The sequence below is a fragment of the Panicum virgatum genome, chromosome 4K (assembly GCF_016808335.1).
Source record: "Panicum virgatum strain AP13 chromosome 4K, P.virgatum_v5, whole genome shotgun sequence".
Taxonomy (NCBI): Eukaryota; Viridiplantae; Streptophyta; class Magnoliopsida; order Poales; family Poaceae; genus Panicum; species Panicum virgatum.
Genome location: NC_053139.1, coordinates 29,881,351 through 29,895,635, shown reverse-complemented (window position 1 = coordinate 29,895,635; position 14,285 = coordinate 29,881,351). Strand labels below are relative to the sequence as shown.

At 53.0% G+C, this 14,285-nt stretch overlaps 1 protein-coding gene across 1 annotated transcript; it reads right to left on the bottom strand.

Annotated features, from left to right (window-relative positions):
• Window positions 1-1,369: 1,369 nt before the first annotated feature.
• LOC120702100 lies at window positions 1,370-4,261 on the bottom strand. The gene is made up of 3 exons (XM_039985867.1): window positions 3,103-4,261; window positions 2,238-3,061; window positions 1,370-2,125 (listed from the first exon to the last, which is right to left on the bottom strand). Exons 1-3 carry the CDS (start codon window positions 4,259-4,261, stop codon window positions 1,370-1,372), a joined length of 2,739 nt encoding a protein of 912 aa, XP_039841801.1.
• Between the last annotated feature and the right edge of the window lie 10,024 nt (window positions 4,262-14,285).

The window sequence follows — 14,285 nt, the reverse complement described above, 5'->3', positions numbered from 1 at the left end:
TGCTATTATCAATTGTTATATGATTGGTGAATTGTCATTAGACCAGTTGGCAAATTTGGCAAAGCAAAGTTTCTCTCCTAATGTGTCATTATGGTTGTGGAGTTTGCGACGGAAACATGGTGGTCACTATTGTACTTCTTGGTATGAGATTAAGGAGGTCCTACGACAACGATTTGCTCCTCCTCCTGAGCTAGGGAAGAATATATTATCAAGCAGTCACAAAAACATGGTGATCACTATTGTACTTCTTGGCCGAGCTGGAGAGGCAGCGGGCGGAGACCGAGAGGGCGCTCACGGAGGAGAAGCGGGGTAAGGAATATGCCGCGCTTTACTCCGACTCCTTTGTGTTCAGGCTAGTCGGTACCCTCTCAGGACTGGAGAAGGAGGTCTGCACCCTGAAGCGTGACCTGGCGACTGTGAGAAGGCCAATACCGATCTGAAGAAGGGTCGGGAGGCCGCGGAGGCGAGGGAGGATGCCACCGAGGGCAAACTCCGCCTGGAGCGCCAAGCGTGCGGAGGTATGGTTCGGAAACTACCTAGTTTTCCTTTGGAATGAACTCGCGTGGATTTGAAGTGAGACCTTGCTGGCGGGTGCGGATGCTCAGCTGGCTGAGGCGCTCGCAGCCCTGGGGCGGCTCACTGGCAAGGTGGACGCCGTCCTCGCCGCCTTTGAGCCGGAAGGCACGGCCGCGGCGGAGGAGCTGGAGGCCGACCTCAACATGTAAGGTCGCCGAGGATGCATCCTAGTACACCCTGGGACTTGTGAAGTCCCACTACCCGGAGGCCAACTTGGAGCCGGTGGGTGACGGGATGGCGCCAGACACCTCGGACCTTGCCTGGTCCGACTACCTCACCGACGCCCGACCGATCGCGGAGCGCATGGCGGCCGACCTCAACCTGTAACTGTAGAAGCTAGGAAAATGGTCAGCAGATGGCCAATGAAGAATATTTATTTTGTATGTAAATAAATTTGTTTGTGTTTGTGTTTGATTCCGCAATCCGAGAAGTTGCCGAGTTGGCCGAGTAGTTAGGAAAGACGACCATGCGATGTGCCTTTACTTGTCGGGTTGAGAGTTGGTCATCAAGCGCGCGAGCAATAAGAGGTGACACAGGGTGGTTCTAGTACTAGCAGGGTTGTGCTCGCAACAGCTGGATGCGTTGGGGGTGTCTACGCTAAGCAGATTTGGGCGGATCGGGCTGTCCGAGCCCAGCCCCCGAGTGTGGCAGGCGGGTCGGGCTGACCGACGTGCAGCCCCCGAGTGTGTTGAACAAGTCGGGGAGAAAAAGATGAAACAAGTACAAGTAACTAAAAACTTTGAACTTTATTAATAACTGATGAGTTGAGTACATAGCTTTATTTATCATTCTTCTATGGATAGAAGCGATGAAGGTACTCGATGTTCCATGGGTTGCCCACGTCCGCTCCATCTTTGCGCTGGAGCCTGTAGGTTCCTGGGATGACTACACTGCTCACGATGAAGGGGCCTTCCCATGGGGAAGTTAGCTTGCCTCCAGTGGACTGGACCGGTCGGAGTACTAGGTCGCCGACGTTGAAGTCGCGCTGTTGGACGTTTTTGTCATGATAACAATGGAGCTGCTGCTCATACCGGGCATGCTGGATGGATGCCGTTAGACGGTGCTCCTCGGCCGAGTCGAGATCACTTCGCCGAGTTGTTTTGGCCTCGCCTTCATCGTAGTTCTGGGTGTGCGGAGCACCAAAGGCAATGTCCGTCAGGAGGATAGCCTCAGAACCGTAGACCATGAAGAAGGGGGAGTAGCCGGTGGCCCGACTTCTCTGCGTGCGCAGCCCCCATACTACTTTGGGTAGTTCTTGGATCCATTTGGAGCCATATTTTTCGATCGGATCAAAGATCCTAGCTTTGAGCCCCTGAAGGATCAAGCTGTTGGCCCGTTCCACCTGGCCATTGCATCGTGGGTGAGCCACGGAGGCGTAGTATATATCTATGCAGCTCTTCTGGCAGAAGTCCCATAATTCTGATTCGGTGAAGGAGGAGCCCAAGTCTGTGATAATCCGGTTGGGCACTCCGAACCTGTGCGTTATTTCTTCAATGAACTCGGCTGCCTTGGCTGCTGACGTAGATGAGACCGGCTTCACCTCAATCCACTTGGTGAATTTGTCGATGGCGATGAATATGAGTATAGCCGCCTTGTGCCGTCCTGAGTTGTCCCACCGAGTCGAGTCCCCAACAGGTGAATGGCCAGGATGGAGGGATAGCCTGCAGGGCCTGAGTCGGGACGTGCTGCTGCTTAGAGAAGAACTGGCACCCTGGGCATTGTCTGATGATGGCCTGGGCGTCAGCCAGGGCCGTCGGCCAGTAGAAGCCCGATCTGAAAGCTTTGCCAACCAGGGTTGATGCTCCTGCGTGGTTTCCGCAGATTCCCGAGTGGATCTCGCCGAGCAGTCGAACTCCATTTTGCTGGGAGATGCACTTGGAAAGGGTTCTCGAGGAGGCCGAGTGCCTAAACAACTCGATTCCGATGACGACGTAGTTTGCGGTTCGACGGGCGAGTCTCTCGTGCTCCTTGTACTTCGGATAGGACTTGTTGTTGATGATGAAGTCGAGTATCGGGGCTCGCCAATCTAGATCGGTGACCAGTACTTCCTGGCCTGGGGCTGGTGCTAGGTCAGGCTTAGTGGGAGGTTCTTCTTCGATCTTGACAGTGGGGAAGTTGAGAGCCTGTACAAAAACTCCGGCTGGGATGAGTGCCCGTTTGGAGCCAAGCTTGGAGAGTATGTCGGCTGCCACATTGTAGTCCCGGAGGACGTGGTGGAATTCCAGGCCGTAGAAGTAGGCCTCTACCTTGCGTATCTCCTTGCAGTAGTCGTCCATCTTCTCCACAGTGCAGTCCCAATCCTTGTTAACTTGCTGGATGATGACATTGGAGTCGCCGTATGCGAGGAGCCTCTTAATGCCAAGGAAGGTAGTGATCCTGAGACCGTGGATATGAGCCTCGTATTCGGCCGCGTTGTTGGTGGCCTTGAAGAGTAGCTGTAGGACATACTTTAGCTGCTCACTTCTCGGGGAGATGAAGAGGATGCCTGCACCGGCGCCCTCGAGGTTGAGGGCACCGTTGAAGTACATGATCCAATGCTCGGGTCGTTCATCGGGTGGTGGGTCTTGGATCTATGTCCACTCAGCGATGAAGTCGGCCGGGCCAGTGACTTGATGGTGAAGCGAGAGAGGAACTCGATGGATAGGGCCCCTAACTCCACCGACCACTTGATGACCCAGCCGTTGGTGTCTCTGTTGTGAAGTATATCGCCGAGTGGGAAGGAGGAGACCACCTTGACATTATGCGCCTGGAAGTAGTGGCACAACTTCCTAGACGTGATGAGTATCGCGTAGAGGAGTTTCTGCACCTGGGGGTAGTGCAGCTTGGACTCGCCGAGTACTTCACTAATGAAGTAGACGGGTCGCTGTACCTTGTAGACATGGCCTGGCTCGTCTCGTTCGACGACTAGGGCGGTGCTGACCACGTGCGTGGTTGCTGCGATGTAGAGGAGTAGCGTCTCCCCATCTTCTAGAGTTGTGAGGACGGGTGGAGTTGTGAGGAAGTTTTTGAGCTGCTGAAATGCTACGGCAGCTTCCTCGTTCCACTCGAACTTGTCTGACTTCCTGAGAAGTTTGAAGAAGGGCAGGCCTTTGTCGCCTAGCCGGCTGATGAACCAGCTCAGGGCCGCCATGCACCCTGTAAGCTTCATCAGATCCTTCTTGCACCTGGGTGGCTTCATGAATCTGATAGTGTTGATCTTCGTTGGGTTAGCTTCGATGCCCCGGCTGCTTACGATGAAGCTGAGTAGCTTCTCGGACGGGACGCCAAACACGCACTTGGTGGGGTTTAGCTTCAATTTGAATCTCCTGAGATTTTCAAATGTTTCTTGGAGGTCGGCAATGAACTGATCATTGGACCTTATTTTGATGATGATGTCATCTATGTAGGCCTCGGCGTTGCACCCGATCTGCCCCTGGAGGCATTTCTGGATGGCCTCCTGGTAGGTAGCACCCACGTTATTGAGGCTGGATGTCATGGCGTTGTAGAAGTACGCCCCAAAGGGCGTAATGAAGGAGGTCTTCTCTTGATCCGACTTCTTCAAAGCGATCTGATGGTAGCCTGAGTAGCAATCAAGAAAAGAGAGGAGTGCACACCCGGCTGTAGAATCAACAACCCAGTCAATGCGCGGGAGAGGAAAAGGATCTTTAGGGCAGTGCTTGTTGAGATCTGTATAGTCAACACACATTATCCATTCGCCATTTTTCTTTTTTACAAGGACTGGGTTTGCCAGCCATTCTGGATTTGTGACTTCTCGGATAAAACTAGCGGCTAGGAGCCGGGTTACTTCTACCCAAATAGCCTCCTTCCGATCTTGAGCAAAGCGACGCAGTCGTTGCTTGACGGGCCGTGCCTTCTCGTTGAGATCCAACGAGTGCTCAGCCTCCTCCCTCGGTACGCCTAGCATGTCGGAGGGCTTCCATGCGAAGATGTCCCAGTTGGCGCAGTGGAAGGAGGTGAGCGCGAGTTCCTATGCAAAGTCGAGCACGGCCCCGATCAAGGCGGTCTTGTCGCGGTGGTTGTCACTGAGGACGATCGCCTTCGTCTGGCTGTCAGGGTGGCTGCAGCCCTGATGCCGAGTCATTGGAAGGTATCTTGAGTTGATCCTTCGCGAGGGCCTTTGTCGCCTGGGCGACCAAGGCCTGGTTGCTGCTCCTTTCCATGGCTTCGGCGGTGTTGATGTTCTTCATCTCACAGGAGTGAGACGTCTGGATGTCGCCGCGGATGGAAAGGACTCCGTTCGGAGCGGGAAACTTCCGGAGAAGATACGTGTGATTTGGGATTGCCATAAACTTGGCGAGATCTGGTCTCCCAAGTATGGCGTGGTAGGAGGTCTCGAATGGCGCCACCTCGAAGATGATGGACTCCATGGGGTAGTTGTCCCGAGTGCCGAAGGTAACCGGGAGGGTGAGTTTGCCGAATAGAGTCGAGCCGGCACCCGGGATGATGCCGTAGAAGGCCTAGTCTGAGGGGACCAGTTTGGTCATGTCGAAGCCCATGTCCTCCAGGGTCCTGGCGAAGATGATGTTGAGGGCGCTGCCTCCATCGATGAGCACCCTGGCCAGACGGATCTGGCGAATCACCGAGTTTACCACGAGGGGGTAAGCACCCGTCCTGGGTAGATGTACCCAGTGGTCGCGTCGGTCGAAGGTGATCGGGACCTCCGACCAGAGGAGGGGCTCAACCGGGTGCCTGAACACTAAGTTGATGTCGCGGTTGTGCAGCTTGATGCTGCGCTGGCAGGACAACACACTGGAGCCTCTGAAGATGATGTTGACCACCCGTTGCTCCTCCTGGAAAGTGCCGGGTGATCTGTTGCCTTGCTGATTGTCCTCGTCTCACCTGGGTGAGCGGTTCCTGCGGCCACAGCCACGGGAGCTTCTGGAGCTACCCGGCCTATCGCGATCATCGACCCTGGGTCGCTACGGCTCTTCTGGGGCAACACTGTTGGAGAGGGCGTGGCACTTGCGCACCGTGTGGTTGGCGTCCTTGTGCCAGGGGCACTTGGCATCAAGGAGCCTGTCGAGCTCCTCCTGGTCGAGGGAGGTGTGCTGCTGGGGCCGATCGGCGACTGCGACGGTGTTGTCGGGGCCGCGCTTGCGCTCGCAAGCCTTGGATGACTCGGCGCGGTCGCAGTTCTTGCCATATCATGGAGGACGATTGCCGCCTGGATGCGCTGAGTCGTCGTCCCTTTGGCGAGGACGGTCGACGGGGTCGCAGCGGTCCTTGTGGCGACGGTGTGTGCGCTCGGCGTCCTCCATGTCGGCGTGTTTGTTGATGACGGCCATCATGTTAGAGACGGTCTTGGGATTGTTCTCGAACATCTTCCTCCATAGTTCGATACTATGGAGGCCTTGGTGGAAGTGGTAGATCACATCCCTATCATCAACCTCGGTAATCGTGTTACGGTTAGCAATGTACCTTTTGATGTAGTCACACGGGGACTCGGAGGGGAGCTGCGTGATGCTGCCCAGATCCCATCTAGTTTTGGGACTCGGGTAGGCTGCTTGGTAGTACTAGACGAAGGCGGTGCAGTGATCCTGCCAGCTATTGATCAAGCCGGTAGGAAGGGATTCTAGCCAGTTGAGCACCTGGCAGGTGATCATCGCTGGGAAGTAGGCCGCCATGATGTCGTTGTTGCCAATGGCAGCTCGAACGGCGATGGTGTAGGTGCGCAGCCATGTTTTGGGGTCGGATTCGCCGTCGAATTTCTCGATGCCGATCGGCTTGAAGCTCGCAGGCCATTGGATGGCTCGCAACCTGTTGGAGAAGGCGGAGAAGCCATCGAGGTCATTCGCAGGGTCGTAGTTGTTGCCACGGAGTTGATGATCATGGTTGTTGTGGTTGGCGCCAGGTGCGCCATGCTCTTCGTCGTAGCGGCGACGTCATTCCTGCTCGGCGTCGTCCTGCTCGCGATGGCGGTTGGTGATGCAGGGTCGAAGATTGCGGCGGTCGAGGCGGGCACGAAGATCTGGCTGGTCGACCTCCTCCTCGCGACGATGAGGACGTACCGAGCGGTTGGAGCTCGACTGCGCTCGATAGTTGGAGTACTCCTTCCTCAGGCCTTGAGACTGAGTTGCTGCAACCTGGAGACGAGCACGGGCTTTTGCAATCTCTGGAGTTTGAGGGAGACCCTCAAATACCTGGAGTACAACAGCCATGTTTGCAGATGGCATGGCGAAGACTTCATGGCCGTCGTAATCTAGGACGAACTCGTGTTCGAAGTTCCTGGGCCTTGGTGGTTGCGGCGCTCAGCGTTCTCGAGGTCTTCTTCGCCACGCCGGATGACTTCCTCGTTGGCCCGGTGGTTAGCACGAAGGGTATTGCGAGTGAAGATGCTCTGCCCGCTGTTGGTCGTCCTCGCCGCTGAGGGACTTGGAGTCCAGCGAGACGACCGAGATCTGGCACCGGCCATCGGCGTTGTTGCGGTTGGGCGGGAGGGTGAAGATGGCGACCTGATAGTCAGCCTCGGGGGATGAGGGCGAATCAAATCAGATCTGCTCCGAGTCGGACTGATCCAACTCAGTGATGCACAGGTTGCCCATACGTACTCGTACTTGATCCGAGTACACCGCCGAGTTGTTGCGTTGCTCGTGTGGTACAATGGCCGAGTCACCTGGACGACCCAGCACGCTCTCGCCGAGTTGTATGCACTCGGCGATGGATCTAGTTATGCGACCTATTCCGGAGATTAGATTGGTATTGGAGATGACAGGGCGATGCGTTGCCCTGGGGCGAACGATCAGAGGATCATTGATGTCGAGTTCAGAAACTCGATGAATGATGGAGCTTTGCGCTGTCAGATCGGATCTGACGCTTATGGAATTGCCGCTGTTGGTGCTCGAGGGGCTGGTGGGTGGGTTCCGGGGAACCGTAGTTTTAAGGGAAACTACCGAAGGTGAAGGCGAATCCGGCGGCGGCCTCTATCTGGATGCTGACGTTGGCGAAGAAGAAGATGCCGGATCTTGATGCCATTGAGCTCGCTGTAAGGACTCCTGAGAAATCTCCTCTACCTGGCGCGCCAACTGTTGGATTGCTTATCCGGCAAGTCCACCAGGGGTATGCCCGGCGGTAGATTTGTAGGTGAATTGGGGATTCCGGAGCCAAGAGCTAGATGGTTGTGAGATGACGCTAGGGTTTAGACAGGTTCGGGCCGCTCGGGAGCGTAATACCCTACGTCCTATGTTGTGTGTATTGTATGAGCTTGACGATGAAAGATGAGTTAATGCATTCTATGGGTCTCCTCATGGCACCTTTATAGGCCAGGTGTCGTTGGTTACAAGTAAGGGAGGATATCTACTTGGGTTGTTACATGGAATCAGGTCGGTTGAGATCCCTAGATATCCAGAATCCATATCCGCGCCTTGATCCTGATCCTCGGAGGAACCTTCCGACGTCCAGCCGAGTGCCTGTCCGCCGGGTAGTCGTGCAGAGTAGTCCTAGCCGAGTAGGTACCCAGTCGGGAGACAACTAATCGGCTGGGAGGTACCCGGGTGTACCTCCGTCACCCAGTCTGACCGGTTGTGCCCGAGTCACCTGCTGGAGCCGATTCTCCATCGGCTTTAGAGTAGCAGGAACAAAACCCTCCTTGGTGCAACTGATAAGCTCATAATCGGACAGATCCAAGCCCGATAAGCACTTGATGTTGTCATTGGCACCAATGGAGTTAGAATCGGCGGTAGCAATGAAGGAAGAAGTATCACCATGTACTATCTCAACCTCATCGCCAATCCACTGAATAAGAAATTGATGCAAGGTAGACGGAACACATTGATTGGCATGAATCCAAACACGCCCAAGTATTAAACTGAAGTTACCTTGCACCTCCGAGACGAAGAAGGCTGTGGCGAGCGTCTTGCTTTCAACGGTCAACTCCATGGACGCAACCCCCTTGGCACCAGTGGGATCACCTCCACCCACGCCGCTAACAGTCATGTTGGTTTTGATCAGCTCCTCGTCCTTCCCGCCAAGCTTCTTGTACAATGAGTAGGGTATAAGATTTACAATAGCCCCACCATCCACGAGCAGGAAATCGGCTTTCCATTAACATGTCCTATCATGTAGAGAGCTTTCAAGTAGTTGTCCGATTCGTTGGGCTTCTGGAATACAGCATCACGAGGCCTAAATTGAAGATGAGCCACCACCTCTTCAGGAATTATGAGGTAATCCAAAGACATATGCACAACATTTATTTCCAAATTGTTGCACTCCGAAGATGCCTCGTATTCCACCAGTTCTTCATCTTCCTTTGCTGGAGGAGCTGGTTCCACTTCATCAACACGAGAAGCCGAAACATGCACCGCTGATTCGGCTGTACTCTCTGCACTGGGCTCAACCGGTCTGACCGGTGGCTTAGGGTGGTCTGACCGGTCAGGAATACCGGTCTGACCGGTCGCCGGGGTTGGTCCAACCGGTCCTTCTGCTAGCTGGTCAACTGTATTGACCTGCCACACCTTGCCTTGAGGGATCATAGGCTTGTACTAGTTGAAGCATTCGTCCCTCGCCTTCTCTTCCTCCTGCTCCCTCTTCTCCTTATTGCGAAGGCATTGGAGCTTCCTTTTTTGGGTATGCGTCAACCCCTCGGGACACCAACGGGGTTGATGGTATTTGTCCGCCACCTTGCTGCCACTAGTTTCATGATTGTTAGCAGTAAAAGATTTCTGGACAGGAGGAGCAGAAGAAGTAGCTGATTTATCAATCACCATCGGCTCCTTACCCTTGTCTTGTAAAACCACTTTGATTTCACCGATCTGAACAACAATATCGGCCTTGGCCTTCTCTGGAGTAGTTCCTGGTTGTACCACTGATTTCTTTTCCTTCACGCGATACTGTTGGTATTTTGTAACGTAACGAATAAAATCCGCAAGCGCACGGATACCGTTGTAGCTTTCACCCAAGAGTATTCCAGGGTATCATATCCACTGGGGAACGTGAGTACACTATCTACGGGTTCGAACAGTCCAAGGACACACACACTGGTGTGGGAAGGATAGGATAGAGAGGACTAAAATTTAGAATATATGCCTAGAAGAAGAGATCACGTCGCCGTTATACTTCGAGCTACCGGTTTCGACCGGCTTAAACAAGCCGATAGCTCCAGTAATAGTGCTCTATCCGATATCCGAACGTGGAGGATTACTAGGGCTCAAACAGGGCTGTCACCACCTGCCGGCTACCTCTACAAACCGTGGGACTATCGGGCAACTGAGTGGTATAGTCCAGCCTAGACACCACGTCCACGCCTATTTCTATTAACTCTAGAGGCGTACAAGGTTATCCTTTTCTATCCGGAGCCCAACTCTAGAGTCAAATGCTACTCGCTAAGCATACACATCAACTAATATAAGGCAGAGATGATAACTTGCGATCTAAACTCGAATTCTAAATAAGAAAGCCTCGAACACTTACAACCGAATAAGCATCCGTCGAGGTACAAGCGGAGAAGAGCGCCGACAAGCCCGGCACATCCCCGACTCCTCCTCACTCTCTTGTTGTGGTACTAATTGGAGAAGAGCGCCATTACCGGTGCCCCTCCTAAGTACCTCTACTCCTAACTCCCTAAGACAACTCTCACTCAAGTGAGAACTCAAGAGAAGAAGGTGTGATGTGTGAGTGTGTGTCCTAATTCTCACCCCCTCCCCTTGCATTTATAGGAGGGAGCCACCCTCATCTTGCCCGGGAATCGACCCAAACCACCATGGAGCAGCAACCACAAGACGCCACGTGTCCTCTATAAGTCTGTGGGGCCTGTGGGCTGCCACCACTAGGTCGGCCGACCTGGGAGGTCGGCCGACCGTGGGCTGGGCCCGTTTGGCCCGGTCTTCGGTCATATGGCTGCTAGGTGGGCCCCCATGTCATGTATATGGGTAAGGGCCTATCTTAAGTTGGTTTTGGTGCTCTGGCGGGCCTGTAGATCCTCGTGAACGTGTCTGATTTGTCGAGAAGTTGTTGCCTCAGATCAACGACATGTCACCTTGCTTTCGGGGTGCATTCTCCTCCCATTTCTAAGCATAAGCAACCTGCACATAAATGTACACCAACACTTTGTGGAACTCATTAGTAATAACTCCTACCACTAGTGTTGATGCTCGTCTTTCATATGCTCATGCAGGAACTGATGGCTTGCTCTGATGGTCGGGTTTGTCTCTTGACGCTTGGACCCTGTTTTACCTGCATTTCTGCCCGAATTCCGATATAGTAAAATTTCTAAGAGGAAACGTGAAATTGGCTCTTTCTTGATAACATCATGAAGCGTCCTCTCGTAAGAGAAGACTTAAATGTGATACCAACATCAGATGGTTCATCACCATACAACTCTACGCGGTAATGGGCAGTGAAGCGCCACTATCGCGAGGATTACAACTAAAACCCACACAACTACATTAACTATGAAGAGGGGGTCATCAGAGTCTGCACCATACAAAACTTCGTGCAGGTGACCCTATCCACAGGCAAGGCTGGGTGCAGGACGGTACCCTACTCGACGTCTTCGGGAACGTAGTCTGGATCTTCCTCTTAAAAAAATTAAGAATGGGGTGAGTACAAACGTACTCAGCAAGTCCAACCACACCCACGGAGGGGGTATAAACAAAATATAATGCACAGGACAAAACAAGGATAAGGCTAGGGTTTAATTTGCGGAAAGCAATCTTTTATGCATGGGTTCATTTGAAAGAAAGGATTTTCAAAGCAAGTTTTCTTTGTACCGAATAACACATAATGTTGGCCCACACAAGACCCCAATTTTTAAGCTGCTACCGGACTCCTCATCCACCGTAGCACACGGCACAACTGCCGGACACTTTTCCCAAAACAACTCATGCCAACCTAGGCTCATTGGGCCGGCCGGCCCAGACATAAACTCTAGAAGACTCCAGGAGACTTGGGGAGAAAGTTGAGCACAAGCCGGCGAAGGAAAGTCCCAGGCCTGCCGGCCTAGGCTCATTGGGCCGGCCGGCCCAGACCTTTTTTAGGTCGGTTCGACCTCCCCTTTGACCGAGGGTTCCCTGAGGCTATTTAAAGACCCCTCCCCAAGGTTCACGCAGAGATCAATTCGGGAGACGACGCCAAGGAGCAGAGAAGATAGAGGGACACCTCTCGGAGAGCCGAGGGTCGTGCTAGTTGTCTAGGGTTCGCCCTAGCTGACGTGGGAACCTTGCAAGGAAGACCACGTCGGAGTTCTGGAGCTAGGATCATCAAGATCAAGGTAGGGCCCCGGTTGTGATCTTGTGATGTACTATCATTCATGGTGAAGTTATTTGTGTTTCCGAATGTTTAGCGACCATGTTCTCCTCTTTCGATTTCGTTCTTTTCTTTGGGTTCGCTTCATCCTAGATCTATTATCGAGATAGATCACTTAGCATGATCTTGTAGTCATGGTGGCTAGAGGTTCATGGCGGAACTACCAAAGGGGGTTCGACTTGCTTCAGGGTATCTCGTTGAAAGGGGTGGCGTCGTGACAGGCCGTTGCCACTTAGTAGGTGGGGTATCGAGGGATCGGATTGGAGATTTTGGGTTTAAAGAGGCTTTTCATTGAGATTCACATCTATCTTACTTCACTTTATCTAGCTGGAACTACAATATATGCATGATCTAGGTGATCTAGATTGGTTATCTCTAACTTTCTCTTGCTACCTTCGGCGTTTGTCGTGTTTTTAGTAGATTAGATTCGTTTTCACCATCTCACACAAAGGAATCTCTATGCTAGTAGATTGTTTCTTGTTTCTTTGGTTCCGTGGATTAATAAACCTTGGGGGAATACTCTAAGGGAAAAGCTACACGAAACCGTGCGCTTGCGGTATATAAATCGGGGGCGCTAAGGAGCGTCAACAACCCACAAGCGGGGTACCACAGCTCGAACACTGTAGTGTCGGTGTAGATCCCAACAAAGTCATTACCCACTATAGCTAGACCTGACTAGCCATCACGGGATCCACCAAGGGGTCATTGACCTATCACAGAGGTTTTAACCGGGGCATAAGTCACACAGAGCTAATCCCTTCTCCTTGATCACCCGTTGCTCTCAGCTCTCTTGATGGCTATCAGACTAACTAGTGGGGTTTATGCTAAGCCGTTGCCCATTCAACGGTCGAGTGGTTTGCACGATAGTGGAGTTAGGTGAGATGACACACCAACTCGGTCCTTAATTGTGACAAGATGGATATCTCCCTTCCTTGCTCTGCCACACAGGCACGAGCACACCCGTCGGCAAATCACACAGAAATGCCATCCATCTCGTCTAAATTCATCTTTCCAAATTCCACTTTTCTCCCTTCCCACACACGCACACCTTTTCTTTGTAAAACAAGTTGTATTGTGTATAAGGTCCTAAGCTTTCTAGCAGCGATTAACATCCAAACAAAACACATTCAGACATTAATCTAGGTGGTCAAAGAATGGTTATAACAAATCAAGGGGTGGCTATCCAACCATGTTTTCAACAGGCAAAATACATGCAATTTTATAAAACAGGCCAATGGGTTGTGTTTATAAAACTAGGACAAAACATGCATCAAAGGGTGGGATTGAACTTGCCGTCCACAAATCCTTCCGGGGGTTCCTGATTGAAGTGCTGTCCTTCGGGCTCGGGGTCACAGAACTGGTCCTCATTCGCTTGCTCGCAGTACTGCTCGTCGACGGGCTCTCCTTCGTTCACACCGTGATCTACGACGTATACAAACAAGCACACAATCAAGAAAAGAAATAAAAGCTATATCGTTGAGCTCGATTCGGAAACAAATAAGGTATGGAGATAGAAGTAATATTTTTGGGCGATTTCCTAATGGCATGGCCAAAACTATGCTAGAAATGGTGTGGTAATGTTTCAGATCGATCGGAGGTTGTTTGGCACATAAAATGATAGATTATATAAAGGTTTAGGGTTTAAATAAGGAGTCAGGGACCCATTTGTAATTATTTATGAGAGTGGAAGGGCCTAATTGTAATTTCTGGAAATATCCTGGACATACTAAAAGGTGTAGGAGTTTATTTAAAATTAAGTATATGTGGTGGGAGGGTTTGTTTGCAAAAAGGAAAACAGGAAGGGCCTTTTTGGGAAAAAGGGTTACAAGGGGGGTTCTTTAGTAAATAGAGGGAAGGGGAGGGGGTTTTTGCCAAGGATGCCATCTTCTTCCTCCTCCCTCCACGGGAAACAGAGGAATGGAGGGGGCGGTCGTCGGCGGCGCTTGGCCGGCGACCCTGGGCCACGATAGCGGACGGGAGGAGGGGGAAAAGGAGCAGGGAGGTCCGTGGGGCCGATCCTCGGCCGCAGCTCAGCCAGAGGTGGTCCGGGGTGGCCTGGCCATGGTGGCCGGCGGGCAGCGGGCGGCGGAGAGCGTGGGAGCGGCGCTGCAAAGCTCGTCGGTGGCCCGGACCTAGGGGAAAAGGGGAAAGGAACCTCGGGGGCTCTATTGGCTACCTTGGTTTGGGCTGGGGTGCAGCGGGGAGGGGAGCTCCGCGGTGGCCAGCGTCCTGGGGCGGCGGCAATGGTGGGCGGAGGCGTTGGGAGCTCGGGAGGAGGCTTGGAGCGGCGGTGGAGGTCGTGGAGGTGAAGGACGACGCGAGGGCCCCTTTTATAGGCGAAATAAGGCGGCGGGGAGAGCCGTGGGGCGGTGGCCGTGGTGCGGTCGGCCGGCGAGCTCCACGGGCGCCATTAATGGCGATTGGCGCCGCGGCAGCTCGATTCGCGGTGGCACATGGCTGACAAGACCACT

Bases quoted from the DNA above. Each gene is read 5' to 3' on its own strand.
- LOC120702100 (XM_039985867.1), bottom strand. From the start codon at position 4,261: ATGTGTGTTGACTATACAGATCTCAACAAGCACTGCCCTAAAGATCCT. The intron at 3,062-3,102 runs GTACTTCAACGG...GCGCCGGTGCAG, and splicing joins CGACCCGAGCATTGGATCAT to GCATCCTCTTCATCTCCCCG. The intron at 2,126-2,237 runs GCTATCCCTCCA...AAATTCACCAAG, and splicing joins TCCCGACTCAGGCCCTGCAG to TGGATTGAGGTGAAGCCGGT.